The 22,339-nt window shown below is 38.3% G+C and overlaps 1 protein-coding gene across 7 annotated transcripts in view; it reads right to left on the reverse strand.

The window, feature by feature from the left end:
* The window catches only part of IFT88 (intraflagellar transport 88), a 142,422-nt gene that overhangs the window by 75,990 nt on the left and 44,093 nt on the right, over nucleotides 1–22,339 (reverse strand). For all 7 annotated transcript variants that reach the window (XM_021678219.1, XM_044913227.1, XM_044913226.1 and 4 more), the window contains 2 exons: nucleotides 7,117–7,216; nucleotides 2,078–2,164 (listed from right to left, as the gene is read on the reverse strand). In XM_021678219.1, coding sequence (XP_021533894.1) covers nucleotides 2,078–2,164; nucleotides 7,117–7,216 — 187 coding nt within the window. The remainder of the gene's footprint in view (nucleotides 1–2,077; nucleotides 2,165–7,116; nucleotides 7,217–22,339) is intronic.

Consider the following 22,339-nt stretch of genomic DNA (forward strand, 5'->3'; position numbering starts at 1 on the left):
TGAATCCCAAAGTTAGTTCTCAGTTCTGTGCTACACTCTCACACGTGGAAATACCCTCTATTGTCTTAGTCAGTTCAGGCTGCTATAGCAAAATACCACAGACTGGCTTCAACAGCAAACATTTATTTCTCATAGTTCTGGAGGCTGGGAGATCCAAGATCAGGGTGCCAGCAAATGTGGTGTTTGGTGAAAGCCACTTCCTGGTTTGCAGATGGCTTCCTTGCTGTGTCCTCACATGGCAGAGGAGGGCTCTGGATCCTCCTTTTCTAATAAGAGCCCTAATACCATCAGGAGACTCTCAGGACTTCATCCCTCTCATGACTTCATCTAACCCTAATTATTTCTCGAAGTCCTTACCTCCAAATACAGTCACGTTGGGGGGTTGGGCTTCAATATAAGAATTTGGTTGGGGGAGGGGGACACAAACAATCAGCCCATAGCATCTATTATCAAAGCTTTAACCTCTACAGAGATGATCATCAAATTTTATGTCTAACCCTAACTTCCCATCTGAGATCAGTTCCACATGTTCCTGGACATTTCTATTTAAATATATCACCACTGCTACAAAAAAATTTTTAAAATATATTTAAAAACAAACTCAGCATCTCTCCCAATCTGCAGCCTCTTCTAAACCTGCATCTGGCACCACTCTCCTGGCAGACTTAAAATACTGGAGGCATTCTTCACCAGTGATTTTGAGCTCTTTTCTATCCAACACATGCAGGGAATAACATCTTTCCACTGAACAGTTCAGCACAGCAGTAAATCGCAGTAATTCGGCACAGATCAGAAGCTCGAAGAGGGACTAGAAATGTAGTTTAACTAAATATAGTGATCCTTATGTACACATCACCTCCCAGCTTTCCTGCCTCTGTGCTTTTGTTCATTCCTTTAGTCTCCCAAAATGTTATCTGCCTCCACTCAATTTTTTTCTTTTTTAAGATTTGACAGAGAGAGAGTGAGCGAGCGAGCAAGCACAAGCAGAGGGAGCGGCAGGCAGAGGAAGAAGTAGGCTCCCTGCTGAGCAAGGAGCCTGATGCAGGGCTCTATCCCAGGACCCTGGGATCATGATCTGAGCTGAAGGCAGATGCTTAACCACCTGAGCCACCCAGGCGCCCCGCCACTGAATTTCTGAAGCACTTATTATCTATATTAATTTATTGTTCTCTACTTCCAACCAACCTTCCCTTCTCCCCTCCTAGGCTACCTGCATGCTCCCTCTGTTCCAAATTAAGAAAGTGCCCTTTCAGTGATTTTTTTTTTAAAGATTTTATTTATTTATTTATTTGAGAGAGAGAGAAACAGCATGAGAGGGGAGAGGGTCTGAGGGAGAAGCAGGCTCCCTGCTGAGCCGGGAGCCCGATGTGGGACTCGATCCCAGGACTCCGGGATCATGACCTGAGCCGAAGGCAGTCGCTTAACCAACTGAGCCACCCAGGCACCCCCCTTTTAGTGATCTTCTAGGCTTCTGGTATTCCCCACGATTGGGACCCAGCGGATGCTCAAAGTGTGCTTCTTATGGATGACACTGTACCTTGCATAAATCATTTAACCTGAGACATCACTTTCTTTACTACTAACATGGTGTTGAAATAGGGGGCACCTGGGTGGCTTAGCTGGTTAGGCGTCAGACTCTTGATTTTGGCTTAGGTCATGATCTCAGAGTCATGACATCAGGCCCTGTGTCAGACTTCACACTGGGTGGGGAGCCTGCTCAAGATTCTCTCTCTCCCTCTCTCTCTGTCCCTCCCCCCACCTCTCTCTCTCTCAAAAAAAAAAAAAAAAAAAATCTCTAGCTCATCTTCCAGATCTACATTTTACAATTCTCTCAGTGATGCTTAGCACCATATTTTTCTCCCTCCCTTCTACTTCTGAGATGGTCCTCTTGTCATGTCCACAGACTTGACCCCTGGCCCAGAACTTGTCATGACCACCCAATTCTAGACATCCAATTCTACTAACATTCTCCACCAGTCTTCTTTGGAGCCTCTCTAGGCATGCTCTTCAGGCAGAAAATCAGCAACATAAAAATACCACATTATCAACTCTTAGTTATAAAAAAAACAAAACTTACCAAATAATAAAGAAATGAGAGGTTGGTTGCCGCTGCACTTTTCACTCTACTGTCCTTTTTTTCAAACATTTTTAAGGTCTCTACAGCCTAGAAATGAAATATCTGGAAGTTACCACCATTGTAATATGACAGTATTCAGGCTTAAGGTTGGGGTAAAGATCAGTGTATATAGAGTATAAGGCCAGGAAAGGACACAAAGGGGGTGGATTAATATGTTTAAGAAAACAGATGACAAGATGAGAATTGAGAATTAAAATTTATAAAAAAGAATTCAAAAAACCCTAAAAATACAATAACTGAAATTAAGAACATAATAGATGGGCTTAACAGCAGATTAGATACAGCTGTAGAGTAGTAAATATTGGGCCTTGTGAGTCTTATGACACAGTTTAGTTTTTATCTTGCATAATGGGGTGTAAGTGAGGTTTTACCTAAGAGACACAATAAAATTTGCTCTTTACAAAATAATTCTAGAATTTCTGCTTCTGGCTATCAGAGACCAGCCTATAGAAGACCCTTCTACAGAGAACAATTAGAAAAGTTATATTAAAATATTACAAGTATCTTTTGATTTATTTTTTTTATTCTTACGTTAATCCCCATACATTACATCATTAGTTTTAGATGAAGGGTTCCATGATTCATTGTTTGTGCATAACACCCAGTGCTCCATGCAGAATGTGCCCTCCTCAATACCCACCACCAGGCTAACCCATCCTCCCACCCCCCCTCCCCTCTAGAACCCTGTTTGTTTTTCAGAGTCCATCGTCTCTCATGGTTCGTCTACCCCTCCGATTTCCCCCGCTTTACAAGTATCTTTTGAAGGCACCAGAGAACTACTGAGGCAACCAGAATCTGAATGTCAAGATCCCAGAAAATTGAAAGACTAAATAAGCAAAGCAAAAACAGAGGCTAAGAAAAGGTCTCAGGAAAGAACATAAGAGACATATGGGAACACAGTAAAAAGGTCTAACTGAAATGTAACTGGAGTTCCAAAAAGGGAAGAAAGACTAATGGTGGAGAATTTTCCAAAACTGATGACAGAAACTAATTCTGGAAGTATTACAAAAAATTATCTTAAGTAGATCCAAATATAATTATATTCTCAAGCCATGAGAAATGAAAGTGCATTTTTAAGCACTTGGCCGGTATGAGACAATCCTAACCAAACAGGATATTTGGAATGGTCAAACACTTTGCATGAAAGGTGAGTGAGTACTCAACCTAGAAATGCCTGAGAAATAACAGAAAAAAAAGTGGAGGAAGGCAATGGGTTTTCCTTCCTTCCTTCAAAATACATTTACTGAGAAAATGCTTGGCTTCTTGGCATCTTCTGCTCTTAAAGACAGTTGAGTCCAACCAAAAATCCTACTTTAGCTTTTATGATGGTTAAGAGCTGCTAATATTGAAAATATCTGACAATCTGTGTTATGCAAGTGTCTGACCTCAAATGAAGTACCATTAAATGTACTGACTCAATTTTGTTAAGGGTAAAAGATTTTAAAATACTAGATTCTACATATATTGGTTATAATATAGGCAATTATTCTTTGCAAGGGTTTTTGATTATTTTAAAGAAAACCACTGGAAGTTTCTAGGCTAGTAATTTATAATTCTACAAAGTAAACCCTGGAACAAAAAAGACCCCTACATCATATGCTCACTTTTCAGATTCTCTTTCTCACTTTCTCGGAAGAATCTTTGACTGAATTGCCAAGAAGTTCCTAAAATGCACCTCAAAAATTATTGCTGCTTACATTGTTCATCCTGTAGAAGTTATCTCATTGACTCTCTACACAATCTCCATGGCTATTAATGTAAAAGTCACTGTTGTTTTGAATCTTTAGGTTTTATAAGCTCATTTCACTTTGAATAAGAATTGACAATGTTTTATGGGCGCCTGGGTGGCTCAGTTGGTTGACTGCCTTAGGCTCAGGTCATGATCCTGGAGTCCCGGGATCGAGTCCCACATCAGGCTTCCTGCTCAGCAGGGAGTCTGCTTCTCCCTCTGACCCTCCTCCCTCTCATGCTCTCTGTCTCTCATTCTCTCTCTCGCAAATAAATAAAAATCTTTAAATAAAAAAAAAAAGAATTGACAATGTTTTAATCTTTACTTTTAGAGTGTGTCACAATAATAAAATGTGTTAATTTAAAATATAAGGCACATGAATAGGTGTAACTCACATATCCATTAAATTCTCTGAAGTAAAGTGCAGAGGGAAAGAAATTGTTTTCTGATATTTATGACATCCATAAAGCAGATTATCAAAAGCAAACTAACAACAATAATTAAAAAAAAAACTCAGAATGCTATATAGTTTACATCATTCCTTTTAGAAACAACTATTCATATTATAGTCATGAAAATGTCTTAGATTTTTAAATTTTCATCTTTGTTAAATTGTGGCCTATTAGTAACAAGATTTTAAGACTACATATAACAACTAATTATTCTCCCCTCAAAAGGTTACTATGAATTCAAACAATATATAAAAAGCAAAGCAATCCTAAGCCACTATTTAAAAGAATAATAGAAATATTTTGAACAACATTCATTTAAAGATTTATTTATTTGAGAGAGAGAGAGCATGAGTGTGTGAGGGCACGAATGGGGGGAGGGGCAGAGGGAGAAGGAGAGAGAAAAAAACCTCAAGAAGACTCCCTGCTGAGTGTAGAGACTGAGATCATGACCTGAGCCAAAACCAAAAGTCGGCCACTGAACTGACTGAGCCACCCAAGTGCCTCAAACTTTACAACATTCATTAAAAAATAGCTGAGAGAATAAAAACATATTTCATATTTTAAATTTCTAAACTATAAATTACTCTAAAAAAGCTACAAAATTATTCTAATAAAGGGACTATTTCCAGGATATCTAGCTTTAAAATGGGCTGTTTTCCTAACTGTTCTTTACATGTTCGATAAATGCATAGCCAATATTTCTGTTTTTAAAAATATTATACAATTCATTTCATTTACAAGTGAAACTGATAAAAGTCCACATAATAAAATTAAATTTAGTTTTAAATAGCAAAACAAATAATGAAATAATGAAAATAAACATTGTTAGTTTGGGTTGTGTTTCTTTTTTCCCCCCCCACAAATGATTAGGAAAATAGATATATCTCCATTTTGGGTTTCTTTAGTGAAAGATGCCATCTACCTACTGGTTTCTGCATTCCACTACATCTGTCGATACATTATCACTGGCCTTCAGATCAAACTACTTCATTTCATCCATCTTTGGCTTTTTAGTGGATTCCTTCTCTACTACAAAGGTGACTACAAAACAGCACTATCATCGCAAAGAAACATACTCTTGAGATTTCAGCATCTTTACTCAGCTATAGAATTATAACCTCATATAAGAAGGCCTACATTTTTCTCTTTTATTTTGAATTGCAAATAAAGTAGTCCTCATCAAATGATCATTCTGAGTTATGTCAACCAATCCCTTTTAACTTAACAAGGTTCCTTTCAACTAAGGTTATATTACACCCACCTCATCATACTTACAATACACAAATAAAAGAAACACAAAGTCAAAGCAGCAATGTTGAAAAGAAAGCAGAAATTACATTTTTAAAACATAGGTAAACTAAAATCTTGAAAATGCAAATGGAGCATAAGGTATTTTAAATGAGGACAGCTAGGAAAGCAGCAAACAATATGATTTGGGTTAAATGAATTTTAAAATGAAAAAATTAAGAGTTTATCCTTTAACGGACAGTTTTAAAACATAAACCGTGGTGATACATTGTTAAATCTTTCTATAAAGACCATTTAAAAATAAAGTATCAAGAGAAAACTGGCAAACATGGTTTTCTCTATTTTGTCACCTACAACAGTACTTATCACACACATAAAAATTATTTTTTTGGTGCATAGATGACTTTGGCAAGATAATAAAGACCAATTTGTCTGACTTCACTTCCACTGGAAAAGCATTACAACAGTTATAGAGAGTTATCACTGGCATTTTTAATGACCATGAGTGTGATGATCAAATGACACAACAGACATAAAGCTACTTTGAAAGTCTTTTTGGTGCTTTACAAGTGCCAAAAAAAAGTTAAGCGTACTAAATGCATATACACAATGGAACCAGTCCATGGGACTGCATTATATTAATCATATAATGATTGTATGAACCCTGAGGCTGTATCTCCCCCCTCCTCCAGAAAGGAGTTAGTCGTTTCTGTTGTCTCCTAGACAAAAGGAAGGCCCTTAGGTAGGAAGAAAAACTGAAAACACAGGCTTGGGATAGGATGCAGGAAAGGTACTGCGGCTTCCTCTGGCCCTACCTCTCTGGGTCTAAACTTGGGAGGGGCTGAGTTTTCCAGCTGTGGGTACATTTGACACTAATCACTGGTTTTATGAACCAGGATATCAAGTTTCATTCTGTTTATTCTCTTCTGTTATCACCACCCCCATCCTTCCTTTTTAAAGCTGTCTATTCTTCTAGGTCTTGTCACAACTAGGTCTCATTTGAGAGAGACTACTGAAGGTGGAGTACCCATTCCATCTTGACCTAAGGTAGCAAAGTAGCAGTGGCACCAGCAAGAGATCCTGGAGCATTATGAAACTGTGTATAGCAATGGGACTCTTTTATGCCCAATGCAATGTTAATGAGTAAATCAAATATAAAAATCAGGCAACAGGAAAGCTGCTCTGGTGAGAACAGTAGATGGAAGCATCAGGCTACCAGTTGGGCTCCTGGCCTTTCCTGATTCTAAAAAACCTTAGAGCTTTAGGTAACAGTTTGAAAACTTCTAGGGGAAAGTTGATCTCTGCACTAAAAAATGGTTTAGTAAGTTAGGAACCACGCTTTACATGAACAGTATTTACATGCAGACAAACAGGACAAACAGGTCAAAATTGAAGTAATACTATAATATTGGAAATGATGTTAAGACAAGTAAAAACATTACTCAACTTCACAATAATCACAGAAAACAATATTCTAGAAAAAATTGCCCAAGATTATTGCTTTCACCAGTTAACATATAAAACTTCATCTAAAACTTTTAAAAACTTACTTGGTTAAAGTCCTTTTGTCTCAAGTATGTAATTGCCTTGTTTATTTCCAGATCATTTGCTAACTCTACATATTGAGACGCTTTCACAACTTCAACACACCTATAATGGAAAGTATAAAAAAGTTTTTTATTTTGTTTTGGCATATTTATGTTGTTGGTGGGTTCCTTATGACTTTTCAAAACAATGTTAAAGTGCCCCTTGTGCTATCTAAGGCTAAGCACCTGATTTCTTCCAATGCAGGGAGTAAGTTACTGAATTCTTCAGTTCTACACTAATCTTATCTAAATTTCCTTTAGTTTATTGTCACGTCTAATTATTTATGGTATTTTAAATAAAATTGGATTGATATGTATAGTCTCATTTTTTAATTAACTACTAAAACAATTTCAATTTGTAACAGGTAAAAGTCTTTCTAATGTATGTTCTGCTGGTGAGAAAAATTCTATAGAACTTGTAAAATATGTTTAAGTTTTATGTCCAACTTGAACGGACTATCACAGATCTGTTCCCAAAGCACACAGAACATTTGTTTTTAACTATATATCAGACACTGCACCAATTCCTTTATAAGCATTATCACATTTAATCCTCACAACAACCCTGAAAGATAGGCATGATCTCTCTTTTATAGATAAGAAAATGGAAGATCTGAGATCAAACATCTAGAAAACTGTCAAGTAAGAATTTGAAACCAATTTTTATTGATACCAAAATCCACTGCACCAAGACTGTTCTTCAAATTGAGGTCAACTGAAATCAGTTTAGTTGATCATGACCCTTATTTAAAAAAACAGAACATATAAAATATCAAAGGGCATTATACATAATAAGGACAAGGACTGTTTCATGCAACTTGTTTCAGTAAACAATGTAGAAGAAGAAATAAATTTCTTACCAAGGTTCTAGTTCAAAAATATTTCAAATCCAATGGCCTGGACAAAGAATTTTTTTTTTTAAAGATTGATTGATTGATTTAAGAGAGACATAGAGAGCATGAACATGGTGGGGAGGAGCAGAGGGAAAGGGAGAGAGAGAATCTCAAGCAGACTCCCCACTGAGGGCGGAGCCCAATGTGGGGCTCAATCTCACTACCCTGAGATCATGACCTGAGCTGAAATCAAGAGTCGGACACTTAACTGACTGAGCCACTCAGGCACTCCTGGCTTGGACAAACAATTTAAAAACATTAAAGCAGAAGATCTCTTTCTTCAGGTAGAATCTTTTATTTTATCCTCGACTTATCAAAGAACTTCTCTGCTTGCAGTGGGGATAGAGGACGTGAAGCTCTGCCTGCATAGTACCCCTCTGAATGGCCCTCTGTCCCCAGCCCTACCCCAACAAAGTAGCCTATAGACATGGCTAAGACTGCAAGGGTTCCAAGAGAATGATCTGGAAACCACTGATACACCAATGCATTCAGCAAACATTTGTTGAATGTCTACTAGATGTCAGTAGTAGACATTCAACTGGTATATTTGGTACAGGGGCTAAAAGGATAAACAAAGTATGGTTCATGCCCTTACAGGGGAAGCAGACCAGTAAATTAAGTTCTGTGTAAGAACTATTATAAAGGAATATAAGAATGCAGCGGTAGAGACTCTAAACCAGACTGGGGAAAGGTATTCAGAAATATCTGCCACTCAGTTTGAATCTAACTTCTTATTACTTACAAGAGACACACCTTAAATTAAGAACATAGAATCATCAAAAGTAAGGTGAAAAAAAGAAATAGCGCTAACCAAAAGAAAACAGACAATGCAAACTTTAGGGCAAGAGACATTATTAGAAGTAATAAAGGACACTGCTTAATAAAAAAGGCTTATTAATCCACCAGGGATATACCCCTATTCTAAATCTTCATGCACCCAATAACATAACTTCAAAATAATATAAAACAAAAGTTAATAAATCTAAAGATATGCAGAAATCTACAACTATAGTAAAAAACCTTTTAACACACTTCTCTCAATAGCTAAAAGAATATGCAAACAAAAATCAGTAAGGATAAAATGATAGATTCCTTAAAAAATACACCTTATTAAAAATGACACAAGAAGAAAATCAGAAGTCTTATATTTATTAAAAAAGTAGAATCTGTTTAATAAAACTCTTCTTATAAAGAAAACTTCAAATGCAGATGCCTTTACTAGTGAATTCCTCCAATTGTTTAATAAAAAAATAATACCAATCCCATAAACTCCTCCAGAGAGGGGGAAAATATCTGAACTTGTGGTATAAAGTCAGCTTACCCTTGTAACAAAGTCAAAGACATTATTTTTTAAATTACAAACTTCAGGGGCACCTGGGTGGCTCAGTCAGTTGAGTATCCAGCTCTTGATTTTGGCTCAGGTCATGATCTTGGGGTCATAGGATCAAGCCTCATGTTGGGCTCAGTGGGGAGGTGGCTTGATTCTCTCTCCCTCTGCCCCTCTACCGGCACTCGCTCACTCTCTCTCTCCCTCAAATAATAAATTCTTAAAATTATAAACTTCATCCTTCTCATTAATACGAATGCAAAAATCCTCAGCTAAAGATTAGCAAATCAAATCCAGTGATATTTTAAAAGGATAATACATCACAATCAAGCAGAGTTCATTCCAGATGATTTAAATCAAAAATCAATCTTACAAAGAACTCATCAAACTCAACACCCAAAGAACAAAGAATCCAATCAAGAAATGGGCAGAAGACATGAACAGACATTTTTCCAAAGAAGACATCCAAATGGCCAACAGACACAGGAAAAAGTGCTCAATATTGCTCGGCATCAGGGAAATCCAAATCAAAACCTCCATGAGATACCACCTCACACCAGTCAGAATGGCTAAAATTAACAAGTCAGGAAATGACAGATGTTGGCGAGGATGCGGAGAAAGGGGAACCCTCCTACACTGTTGGTGGGAATGCAAGCTGGTTCAGCCACTCTGGAAAACTGTATGGAGGTTCCTCAAAAAGTTGAAAATAGAGCTACCATATGATCCAGCAATTGCACTACTGGGTATTTACCCCAAAGATACAAAAGTAGGGATCCGAAGGGGTACGTGCACCCCGATGTTTATAGCAGCAATGTCCACAATAGCCAAACTGTGGAAAGAGTCAAGATGTCCATCAACAGATGAATGGATAAAGAAGATATGGTATATATACACAATGGAATATTATGCAGCCATCAAAAGGAATGAGATCTTGCCATTTGCAACGACGTGGATGGAACTGGAGGGTATTATGTTGAGTGAAATAAGTCAAACAGAGAAAGACATGTATCATATGATCTCACTGATATGAGGAATTCTTAATCTCAGGAAACAAACTGAGGGTTGCTGGAGTGGGGGGTGGGGTGGGAAGGATGGGGTGACTGGGTGATAGACACTGGGGAGGGTATGTGCTCTGGTAAGCGCTGTGAATTGTGCAAGACTGTTGAATCTCAGATCTTTACCTCTGAAACAAATAATGCAATATATGTTAAGAAAAAAAAAAAGAAGAAGAAGAAGAAGGTAGCGGGAGGGGAAGAATGAAGCGGGGGAAATCGGAGGGGTAGACGAACCATGAGAGACGATGGACTCTGAAAAACAAACAGGGTTCTAGAGGGGAGGGGGGTGGGAGGATGGGTTAGCCTGGTGGTGGGTATTGAGGAGGGCACATTCTGCATGGAGCACTGGGTGTTATGCACAAACAATGAATCATGGAACACTTCATCTAAAATTAATGATGTAATGTATGGGAATTAACATAAGAATAAAAAAAAATTGAGTCAAAAAAAAAAATCAATCTTACGATTTTTTGATAGATGGATTTTCATAAAACTCTTAGCTAACCGAAACAAAAGGAAACATTCCTTAATATGATAAAGAGTATCTGCAAGAATCCTATAGCAAGCATCATACTTTTTTTTTTTTTAAAGATTTTATTTATTTGAGAGAGAGAGCACATGAAAGGGGGGAGGGTCAGAGGGAGAAGCAGGCTCCCTGCTGAGCCGGGAGCCCGATGTGGGACTCGATCCTGGGACTGCAGGATCATGACCCGAGCCGAAGGCAGTCGCCCAACCAACTGAGCCACCCAGGCGCCCAGCAAGCATCATACTTAATGGCAAGTTGTGGAAAGCTTTACCCCGTGAGATCAGGAGCAAAACAAAAACGCCTATTTTTTTTTTTTAAATTTAATTTTATTATGTTATGTTACTCATCATACAGTACATCATTAGTAAAAATGCCTATTCTATCACCACTTCTATTCAGCCTGAACTGGACATCAAAGCCAGTGCAATGAAGCAGGAAAACAAAAAGAAGCATAAATATTGGGCAGAAAGAAAACTGTCATTATCTGTAGATGGCATAAATGTGTATGTAGGTAACCCAAAAACATCTAGAGACAACTATCTGCATTAGTAAATGTATTAGTAAAAGTAAATGTATTAAGGTCAGTGGATAAAGATCAATATCTAAAATTCAACTATATATCTACATACTAGAAAAGTGCAAGTAGAAAATGAAATTTTATTTTATTTTATTTTATTTTATTTTTTTAAGATTTTATTTATTTATTTGAGACAGAGAGAATGAGAGAGACAGAGAGCACATGAGAGGGGGGAGGGTCAGAGGGAGAAGCAGGCTCCCCGCCGAGCAGGGAGCCCGATGCGGGACTCGATCCTGGGACTCCAGGATCATGACCTGAGCCGAAGGCAGTCGCTCAACCAACCGAGCCACCCAGGCGCCCCAGAAAATGAAATTTTAAAACTATGCCCTATACCATTAAAAACATCAAACACGTAAGAATAAATGTAACAAAAGACATGCAGATGTCTAGACTTAAAACAAAAAAGTATTTGAAAGAAATTAGGGAGACCTAAATGGAGGAATGTGTTGTACTTACAGATTTAAAAAGTAAACATTTTAAAGATGTTCTCTCCAGCCTGATCTATAGATTTGAATGAAATCCCAATTAATTTCCCCGTAGGTCAAGAGAAATGGAAGACAAGCCACAGAGTAGGAGAAAATATTTGAAAAACAATGTCCAGACTCTCACTAAGCTACTGCACAGTACTGCTGCCCCGCTGTCCAAGAGGCCTGCAGTGACCAAAAACCGACACTAGCCCCTAATGCTAGTGCATGTCCCAGATAGCAGCCTGCAGAGCCTAAGCAAATCCAAGCTCCTGATACAACTTCCCTTGTGGTCACCAGTCTCCCCCACCTCCCAGGGCCTTCCCCTTGTGTACCCCTTACATAAGACCCCCATGGAGCTTACCCAAGCTCCCTCTCTTTTTGGCTTGAATTGACTACTCTGGCCTTATCCCATGCGCCCCCAACACTCCACCCACAGACCCTAACAAGGCATGTGCCCCAGGTCCTGCCTCTCCTTCTGCCTGCATCCTCTCCTGACTTGCCTATGTGGTGCCTCCAGTTTGCTGTGTCCTTCCTCCAGGACCTGGGAGTAAGAAGCTTCTCTATCTCAATTTCTCATGGTCAAGAATAACATTCCACTGTATGCATGTACCACTACAAAGCAATGAAAACCAACAAACCAGAGCCACATGCAACAACACTGACAACTGCCACACAGAGTAAAAGACACCACACACAAAACAATATGCATAGCACGAGTCCACCTATATGACGTTTAAAAAACTGCAAAACTATAGGGATGCCTGGTTAGGTGGTTAAAGCTTATAGAAAAGCTAGGAAGTGATTACCATGTAAGTCAGGGGCAGTGCCTGCAATGGGCACAGCAGAACTTCTAAGGTGCTATGTTCTATTCTTTAAATGTTATTAATCTATACAGAGGTTACATGGGTGTTTGCTTTGTGATCAATCACTGAGCTGATGTTAATGTTTTATACAATTCTTATGTGCTTCATATGTAACCACAAAAAGGTTAAAAATAATTTTAACCCTATACAAATGAGTTAACAAAAGTATGGTAAGAATTACAGAATAATTTATAACGAAAAATCCAAATAATGCCAGGACTGACTTTTTCCTCTTGGTTTTCAATACACAGTGGTATTACACTATATGAGTTTCCAAACCTGGCTGCACATCAGAACCACATGGAAAACAATGAAAAAATATATATTCTTCTGTCCCATCTAACACCTACTGACTATCCACTTTCAACAAGTTCCTCTGTCAGCGGCAGCTGAGAAGTACTGGCCTAGCACAGGGCAATGGTTCTGTATGTTGGATATAGATAATGGGACCCTGTACAGGACTTTAAAAAATGCTGATCCCCGAGCTCAATCCCCAGAAATTCTGACCCAAATAGTCTACACTGCAGCCTGGACATTGGGATTTTTAAAAATTCCCTGATGAGGGGCACCTGGCTGACTCAGTCATTAAGCATCTGCCTTCGGCTCAGGTCATGATCCCAGGGTCCTGGGTTCAAGCCCCGCATTGGGCTTCCTGCTTGGTGGGAAGCCTGCTTCTCCCTCTCCCACTCCCCCTGCTTGTGTTCCCTCTCTCGCTGTGTTTCTGTCAAATAAATAAATAAAATCTTAAAAAAAAAAATTCCCTGATGATTTTAATATGCAGCCAAGGCTGATAATCACTGGTAAAAAGTTAGAGAATGGTATACATGAGAATCATGTTGGGGGGGGGAGGGTGAAAATATACAAACACGGGGCGTCTGGGTGGCTCCGTTGGCTGGGCATCTGCCTTTGGCTTAGGTCATGATCCTGGAGTCCAGGGATCGAGTCCCACATCGGGCTCCCTGCTCAGCAGGGGGTCTGCTTCTCCCTCCGACCCTCCCCCCTCTCGTGCTCTCTCTCTCTCTCAGACAAATTAATAATAATAATAATAATAATAATAATATATACAAACGCTTGCTCTCTATCTCAGAACCCTAACTCAGATATATTGGAGGCGGGGGGGGGGTACCTACTCACTGTTCAATAAGCTCACAGTGTAATTCCAATGAATTACATTGTTTAAAAGTCACTGGCATAGTAAATGTTCTGACCTTAACTATGTATTTGTCCTTAGTGAAGCCAATACATTTTTCAGCACTCATTTCTCTCAGCTATAAAAAGGCCATGATTTCATACCTATCTCATTTGAGACAAAGCATATAACAGTGTTAATCAAGAACCCAAAGAAGCTGTGCTCAATAAATTGAAGCTGAAGTAAAAAAATTTTTGCCACAATTTAGGATGTGAATGATACTATACCAGGCCTGAGCTATACACTCATTGAAAACTGCCCCAGAGAGAAGGAAACAAAATTAATGACCCTGTCTTTAGTAAAAATCTATAAAATTTCTGGCTTTATAATTAACTTACTAATAGTATTAGTCAGCTTTGAGAGCTAGATATTGGCATAGTCCAGATTTCAAACAGGCTGAAATATTATTCAACAGTGAACAAAACAACTAGCAATCACTTTTTTAAAATAGTACCATTAATGCCATTAAAAAATTTAGCCTCAAAAAACTAGGTCTGAGCGAACAGAACTGCCGATAGGTCTAAGTGAAACAGAAGACTCTGTATTGATTCGTCTTAATGAAGTCACTTAAATATTATGAAATGGAACAGAAATCAGGTAAGCTTAGTTTAAATGTTTTTTTGTTTGTTTAATTTCAAGTCCTGAACACTCTCTAAACATTGAACAGATGTTATTTATATCTTATAAAGCCTCTTCCTTAATATTCTACAAAGAACAAGACATATGATGAAATTAGACACAGAGAAAAGTATGACACCTATAAATAACTATTATGGGATGATCTCCTATATATAAAGTATTTTCTTTTTTTTTTTTTTTTAAGATTTTATTTATTTGTCAGAGAGAGAGAGCACAAGCAAGGGGAGCAGCAGGCAAAGGGAGAAGCAGGTTCCCCGCCGAGCAGGAGGCCCGATGCTGGACTCGATTCCAGGACCCTGGGATCGTGACCTGAGCTGAAGGCAGACGCTTAACCAACTGAGCCACCCAGGCATCCCATACAAAGTATTTTCTAACCACAGTCAGAAGCTATGATGTTGACTCTAAAGATCACTGTCCTCCATTTAAAATATACATACATACATATACAAATGCATAGTTTATGTATATAACCACATAAAATGTACACACATATGCATATGCTTATATGCACATACACATATATATTGCAGTTTCTGAAAAATATTATGTAAGACTTATGAATATCAAACATCTTTCTTCAAAGTTACTAGAAACAGGCTTTCATGTAACCTGAGATCTGGCAAATTTTTTAAAAAACTGCCGAGTTCTATCTAGGGAAATGAATGCCTACCTAGTTAACACATAAGGAAATAAGACTTACTACATTTTAGGTTACGAATGAAATCTTAAAAATACCTATGAATTATAACATAGTTATGATATCACTATGCACATCACTATGCTCTTTGGCTAAAATTAATATTTATACTGGGTAACATTAAAAATACTGAGTTAGGGGCGCCTGGGTGGCTCAGTCGTTGGATGTCTGCCTTTGGCTCAGGTCAAGATCCTAGGTTCCTGGGCCCCACACTGGGCTCCCTGCTCCACGGGAAGCCTGCTTCTCCCTCTCCCACTCCCCCTGCTTGTGTTCCCTCTCTCGCTGTCTCTCTCTCTGTCAAATAAATAAATAAAATATTTTAAAAAAAACTGAGTTGGAGGAGTGATGCCAGAAAAATGGTGGTATAGGAATTTCTAGTACTGTACCCTCCCCAAAAATCAATTTTAAGAACTACCCATGCATGAAAATACTTTACAAGAGCTAAGGATTCTAGGTGAGGGATTATAGCACCTGGGTGAAGATCAGATGTAAGAAAAGACACATTAAGGAGGACAGATAGATTCATAGACCCCTTTCATCTTTCCTCTGAGCCCAGACAGCTCATCATGGAGAGAGAAAGACTCTCTCTAAGAGAAGCTGAGTAAAGTAAGTGTCTGACTTCACTGCAGACTCCATTTCAGCCCACCCCAACACCAGGCTGACTCTCAATGCCCTTGGTGGCTCCCTAGCAGGCTCTTATGAACCCAGGCTCCTGCCCACCCTGTTACGTGTAGTTTTCTACATCGTCGTGGCTCCTAGGCATCAGGTTCCACAGATAGTACCTGTGAACCAAGGCCACCAGCTCACCCCAGTGCCTGTTGGCTCCAGTAGCCATAGGTGGCTCCTGCAAACCTAGGTCCATGGCCCAATGGGCAAAGCAGGCTCCAGTGGTTCCAGACAACCTTCAGGTTCCCAGCAAGCTCCCATGAACCCAGGCTCCTGACACATCCCGGCATCAGCCAGCTCCCAGGCAACAACTTTGACCCTACAAAAAAGATAAGATGACAGAGCCCAGAGACAGGATGACTACTGTATACCCAAGCTTTTGACCCACTTCAGCACCAGGCTAGCTACTGTAGCCCCAAATCCCAAGTACCAGGTCAGCCCCCAGGTTCAAGGCAAGCTCCCACAGACTCAGATTCTTGGGTCCACCCAAGTGCCATAATGACCCCTGCAAATCTAACCTCCATGACATCTCCTGAGGACTCCAGGATACAGGCCAACTCCTGTAGTCCTAGACTCCAGGTTGGCTCTCACAAACCAGGCTTCCAGCCTGTCTCAGTACCAGACCAGCCTCTGCGGACTTAGATGCTAGGCCCACCCCAGGGGTCCCCAATGCCTGGTTGGTGCCTGGAAACCTAGGATCCAGGTCTGCCCACACAGACCAAGGTCCCAAGCCCATCACCCCAGATTTAAGTACCAAGCACACCCCAGTGAACCTAGGCTTCAGCTCCACCCTGTGACCTAGACACCAGACTGGTCCCCGTGTACTCAAGCACTAGGCCTGCCTACGTACTAACCCAGGCACCAGACCTGTCCACTTGAGTACTCCACCAGATGGTTGACCCAGAATCTCTGGACAGGCTGACTGGTGAAGGGCTTTGCTTCATAAAGCCAGTCTGTAAAGGCTAGAAGAGGTGCCTACTTCCTCAAATATAAAGATAAGGACACAAGAATCATGAATAATCAATAAAATATATAACCACCAAAGGAAACTAATGAAATTCTAATGACTGACTCTAAAAAAATGGAAATCTATGAACTGTCTAACAAAGAATTTAGAATAATCCTCTTTAAAAAGTTTAGTCAAAAAAAAAACTTTAAGAAAACAGACAACCAAATAAAATTAGGAAAACAACACATGAATAAATTGAGAAGTTCCACAAAGAAATAGAAACCATTAAAAAAAAAAGCAGAAATCCTAGAGTTGAAAAACACAATGACTAAACTGAAGAATTCATAAAAAGCTTCAACAACAGACTTGACCAGGCAAAAGAAAGATATAGTGAATTATACGCCAGATCATTTGAAATTATCTAGTCAGAAGAGCAGAAAAATAAAAGAATGAAAGTAGCCTATTTGAATTATGGGGTATCATCAAAAGAAACAATCTACCCGGGGCGCCTGGGTGGCTCAGTTGGTTAAGCGACTGCCTTCGGCTCAGGTCATGATCCTGGAGTCCTGGGATCGAGTCCCACATCAGGCTCTCTGCTCCGCAGGGAGTCTGCTTCTCCCTCTGACCCTCCTCCCTCTCATGCTCTCTGTCTCTCATTCTCTCTCTCAAATAAATAAATAAAATCTTTAAAAAAAAAAAAAAAAAAAAAGAAACAATCTACCCATTACTGGAGTCCCAGGAGAAGAGAGAGAGGAGGGAGCAGAAAGCCTACTTAAGGAATAATGTTTGAGAATCCCAAATCTGGTGAGAAATTTAGACATCCAAGTTTATGGAGCTAATAGGTAACCCCAAAACTTCAACACAAAACAACCTTCTCTAAGACACATTATAGTAAAACTGTCTAAAGTAAAAGATAGAGAATTTTAAAATCAGCAAGAAAAAAAAGTTCCTCACATATAAAGGAACCCCCATAAGACTATCAGCAGATTTCTTACCGGAAACCTTGCAGGCCTGAAGAGAGTGGGATGATATATTCAAAGCACTCAAAGAAAAAAGCTGCCAACCAAGAACACTTTATCTAGCAAAGTTTCCTTTCAGAAATGAAAGAGAGAGACTTTCCCAAAAGACAAAAACTGAGGGAATTCATCCCCACTAAACCTGCCTTACAAGAAATGCTGAAAGGAGTTTAAGACGAAATGAAAGGATGCTAATTAGTAATATGAAAACATATGAAAATATAACACCTATTGTTAACAGTATGTTAACTAGCCAAATTCAGAATACTGTAATATTTTAATATGGAGGTATGTTAATCACTTAACTCAAAAGGATAAAGGACAAAGGTATTAAAAATAGCAATAGCTACAATAATGTTAGTGGGTACACAATATTTAAAAAGTTAAATACACAATATAAAAAGAGGTAAAATTATGGGGAGTGTAAAAGAGTAGAGTTTTTGTATGCAAAGCTGTCATTAGCTTGAGGCTATTATAACAATAAAATATTTTATATAAACAAAAATCTACAGTAGATACACAAGAGGCAGAGCAAAGGGAATCAAAGCATACCACTATGGAAAATCATCAATTCACAAAGAAAAACAGTGAAAGAGAAAGAAGAAACAAGGGAACGACAAAACAGTGAGAAAATAATAAGATGACATTAGTACCTATCAGTGATAATTAATTAACTACTAAAATTAATAATTACCTATCAATAGCCTTATCCATCAATAATTACTTTAAATGTAATTGGATTAAATTCTCCAATTAAAGCACAGAGTGTCTCAATGCATTAAAAACAAGTCCCAACCATACAAGAGACTCACTTCAGCTTTAAGGACACACAAAGGCTCAAAGTGAAGGGATAGAAAACTACTGAACAGTGAATCGGTCAACCAAGAAATCAAAGAGGTAATAAAAAAATACACAGAAACAAATAATAATGAAAATCCAATGATCCAAAATCTTTTGGATGCAGCAGAAGTGGTTCTAAGAGGGAATATTATGAAAAAGTATATGCCAACAAATTGGACAGCCTAGAAGAAATCAATAAATTTCTAGAAACATATAACCTCCCAAAGCTGAATCAGGAAGAAAAAGAAAATCTGAACAGCCCAGGATCATATATATGGTTTCAGTGCTAAATTCTAAGCCAATCCTTCTCAAACTCTCCAAAACACTGAAGCAGAAAACACCCAAACTTATTTTATGAGGCCAACATTACCCAATACCAAAGCTAGATAAGAACATTACAACAAAAGAAAACTACAGGCCAATATCCCTGATGAATATTTATATGCAAACATCCTCAACAAAATACGAGCAAACTGAACTCAACAGCACATTAAAAGGATCATACACCATAATCAAGTGAGATTTATCACTGGAATGCAAAAATGATTCAATATAAGCAAATCACTAACTGTGGTATAGCACATTAACAGAATGAAAGATAAAAATCATATGATCATCTCAATAGATGTAAATTGAACAATCATTCATGAGAAAAAGTCTCAACAAAAAGAGAAGACGTGAGTGTTGGAGAAAAGGGAAGCCTTGTGTACTGTAGGTGAAAATGTAAACTGGTACAGCCACTGTGGAAAACAGTATGGAAATTCCTCAAAAAATTAAAAAGAGAACTACCATAAGATCCAGCAATTCCACTTCTGGGTATATAGCCACAGGAAATAAAATCTCTAACCCAAAGAGATATTTGTACCCCACATTCATTATAGCACTATTCAATAAAAACTAAGAAATGTAAACAATCTAAGTGTCCAGATGAATGGATAAAGAAAATGTGACACACACAGACACACACACAGACACACACACACACACAGAGGAGTATTATTTAGCCATAAAACAAAGGAAATCCTGCCTTTTGAGACATGAATGGACTTCAAGGGCATTATGCTATGTGAAATAAGTCAGACAGAGGAAGGACAAACACTGCATATTCTCACTCATATGTAGAACCTAAAATAGAGAGTAGAATGGTGATACCAGGGACTGGGAGGTGGGGGAGACAGGGAGATGTTGGTTAAAGGGCACAAATTTTCAGGAATAAAATAAATTTTGGGATGGTGACACCATTAACAAAATGGTGACTATAATTAACAATTCTGTATTATATACTTGAAAGTTGTTAAACAAGTAAATCTTAAATCTTATAAGCACAATTTTACACAAGCTCACAGAAGCTCATTTATCTTCCAGTTTTAGCTGCAAAAAAAAAATCTTATAAGCAGTTTTAAAAAGGTAATTATGTGAGGGGATGGAGGTGTTATAACCTTACTGTGGTAATTGTTTTGTAATATATATATATCAAACCACCACACTGTATACCTTAAATCTGCATCTATTATATGTCAATAATATCTCAATAAATCTGGAAAAAATAAAGGGGAAAAATGCTGAGCTTGGATAAAACAATATGTGAGGGTAAATCTGGAACCTCAGTAAAAGAATGGGTCTTCTTCGATTCCTTCTTTCATTATATCAGTATCCACACCAAAAATCTCTTGAAATCTATCTTTAACATGAATGCGAATACATTTACTTTCATATTTCATGGTAGCTGTTTGTGAACATTTCTTAAGTGAACCTACCATTTCTCTAATACAAGGCTTCATTTAACAACAGAAACATATTCAAGTAAAAACATATACCTAGGTAAAAGTAAAATGATACATGAGTAGAACCAACTAGTCTGGCTTGATCTTAAGTCTCATATGACAAAAGCAATGCCTTTTGATAAGTTAAAATGTTAATTTAGTGGAAAATGTCAGTCAAACTGACCGGTTGGCATTTGATAATGTTCAAAATTTCACTCAATTTCTAGGGTGCAAAGACAAAATTATAATCATATTTTTGAAAAGGTAAAAACGTTAAAAACTAATATGTATGCCTAGTAAACATTAAGAAAATTCAGGTTAGAGTTAATAATGGTAAAACAGGGGTGCCTGGGTGGCTCAGTTGTTAAGCGTCTGCCTTCGGCTCAGGTCATGATCCCAGTGTCCTGGGATCGAGCCCTACATTGGGCTCCCTGCTCCGCGGGAAGCCTGCTGCTCCCTCTCCCGCTCCCCCTGCTTCTGTTCCCTCTCTTGCTGTGTCTCTCTCTGTCAAATAAATAAATAAAATCTTTAAAATAAATAAATAAATAATAGTAAAACAAATAATATGTACTATTCAGCATAATTAAAGATAAATAAACAGAGTTCATTTATCTTGAGGTGGTTGTCCCCCAGATCAAGGAAATCTTTGGTTACAACCACAGTTTGGTGCCCACAAAAAGGAATACAGTGATTCTGTTGTACTGTAACACTGGTCAAAACACGAGTACTGTGTACATATATAGGGACACATTTTAAGGGACTCATTTATAAACTAGGCAGGCAACTAGTCAGGTAGAAAACCAGTCATTCTAGAAAAACACACCATATCTGAAATGAGTAAAGAAACTGGAACTGTTTATCTGAAAAGAGGAAAAAACTCTAAGAAAGTCCTTCCATCACTATTGGCACTAACTGGCAAAATTTCTGATTCAAAACAGCAGCAGACCTATGCATTTATCTCCCATTCCTATCTACATGAGCAAATACAACTTCTAGAAGAATGAGAAAGTGCTGGTTTATAAAGCAGAGAAAAGGAAGTGACACCAAGAAAGCAGCAACAGAGAGAGCTTCCTGCCCCCACTGAATCCAGGTGAGACTGCGGTTCAGGGATGGCAAGTGAGGGACTGAGCTGAGAACATGGCTGAATTCAGGTGCTTGCCTGCAGGGCTCTTATGGAATCACTGAGCGCTCCATCTCTGTGTGCAGCAAAGGCCCACAGACTCCCCTTATCCAGACAACCAGAGACAATGAAAATGCTCTTGTAAATACAAAATAATTAAATGGAAGGATTGGATGAGAAAGTCAAGAAAGTCTCCCAGAAAGCAAAGTAAGAGATGGAAAATATGAGAAAGATAAGTGACAAGAAAGCCCCAAACACAATTGACAGAAATTTGTAAGTAGAGAAGGAAATAAATTATCAAGGAAATAATATAACACTGTTTCCCCAAATTGAAAGGAAACAATATACTACAAATTGACGGGTCTATTGAGTGCTTAGGAGGAAGACAGGAAAAAAGACAAACTTAAACATACCACTGTGAAATGTCAGAATAACACAGCTACAGAGGAAATTCTAAAAATCATCAGAAAGAAAACACAGGTCACCCACAAATAACAAAGATAAGCCTAGTATTAGACTTCTAATCTGCAACAGTGTTAGCTAACAATGAAGAAATGCTTTTAAACTTCTAAAAGAAAGTTACAATTTAGAATTTTAAAT

The sequence above is a fragment of the Neomonachus schauinslandi genome, chromosome 3, assembly GCF_002201575.2.
Source record: "Neomonachus schauinslandi chromosome 3, ASM220157v2, whole genome shotgun sequence".
NCBI classification, from domain to species: Eukaryota; Metazoa; Chordata; class Mammalia; order Carnivora; family Phocidae; genus Neomonachus; species Neomonachus schauinslandi.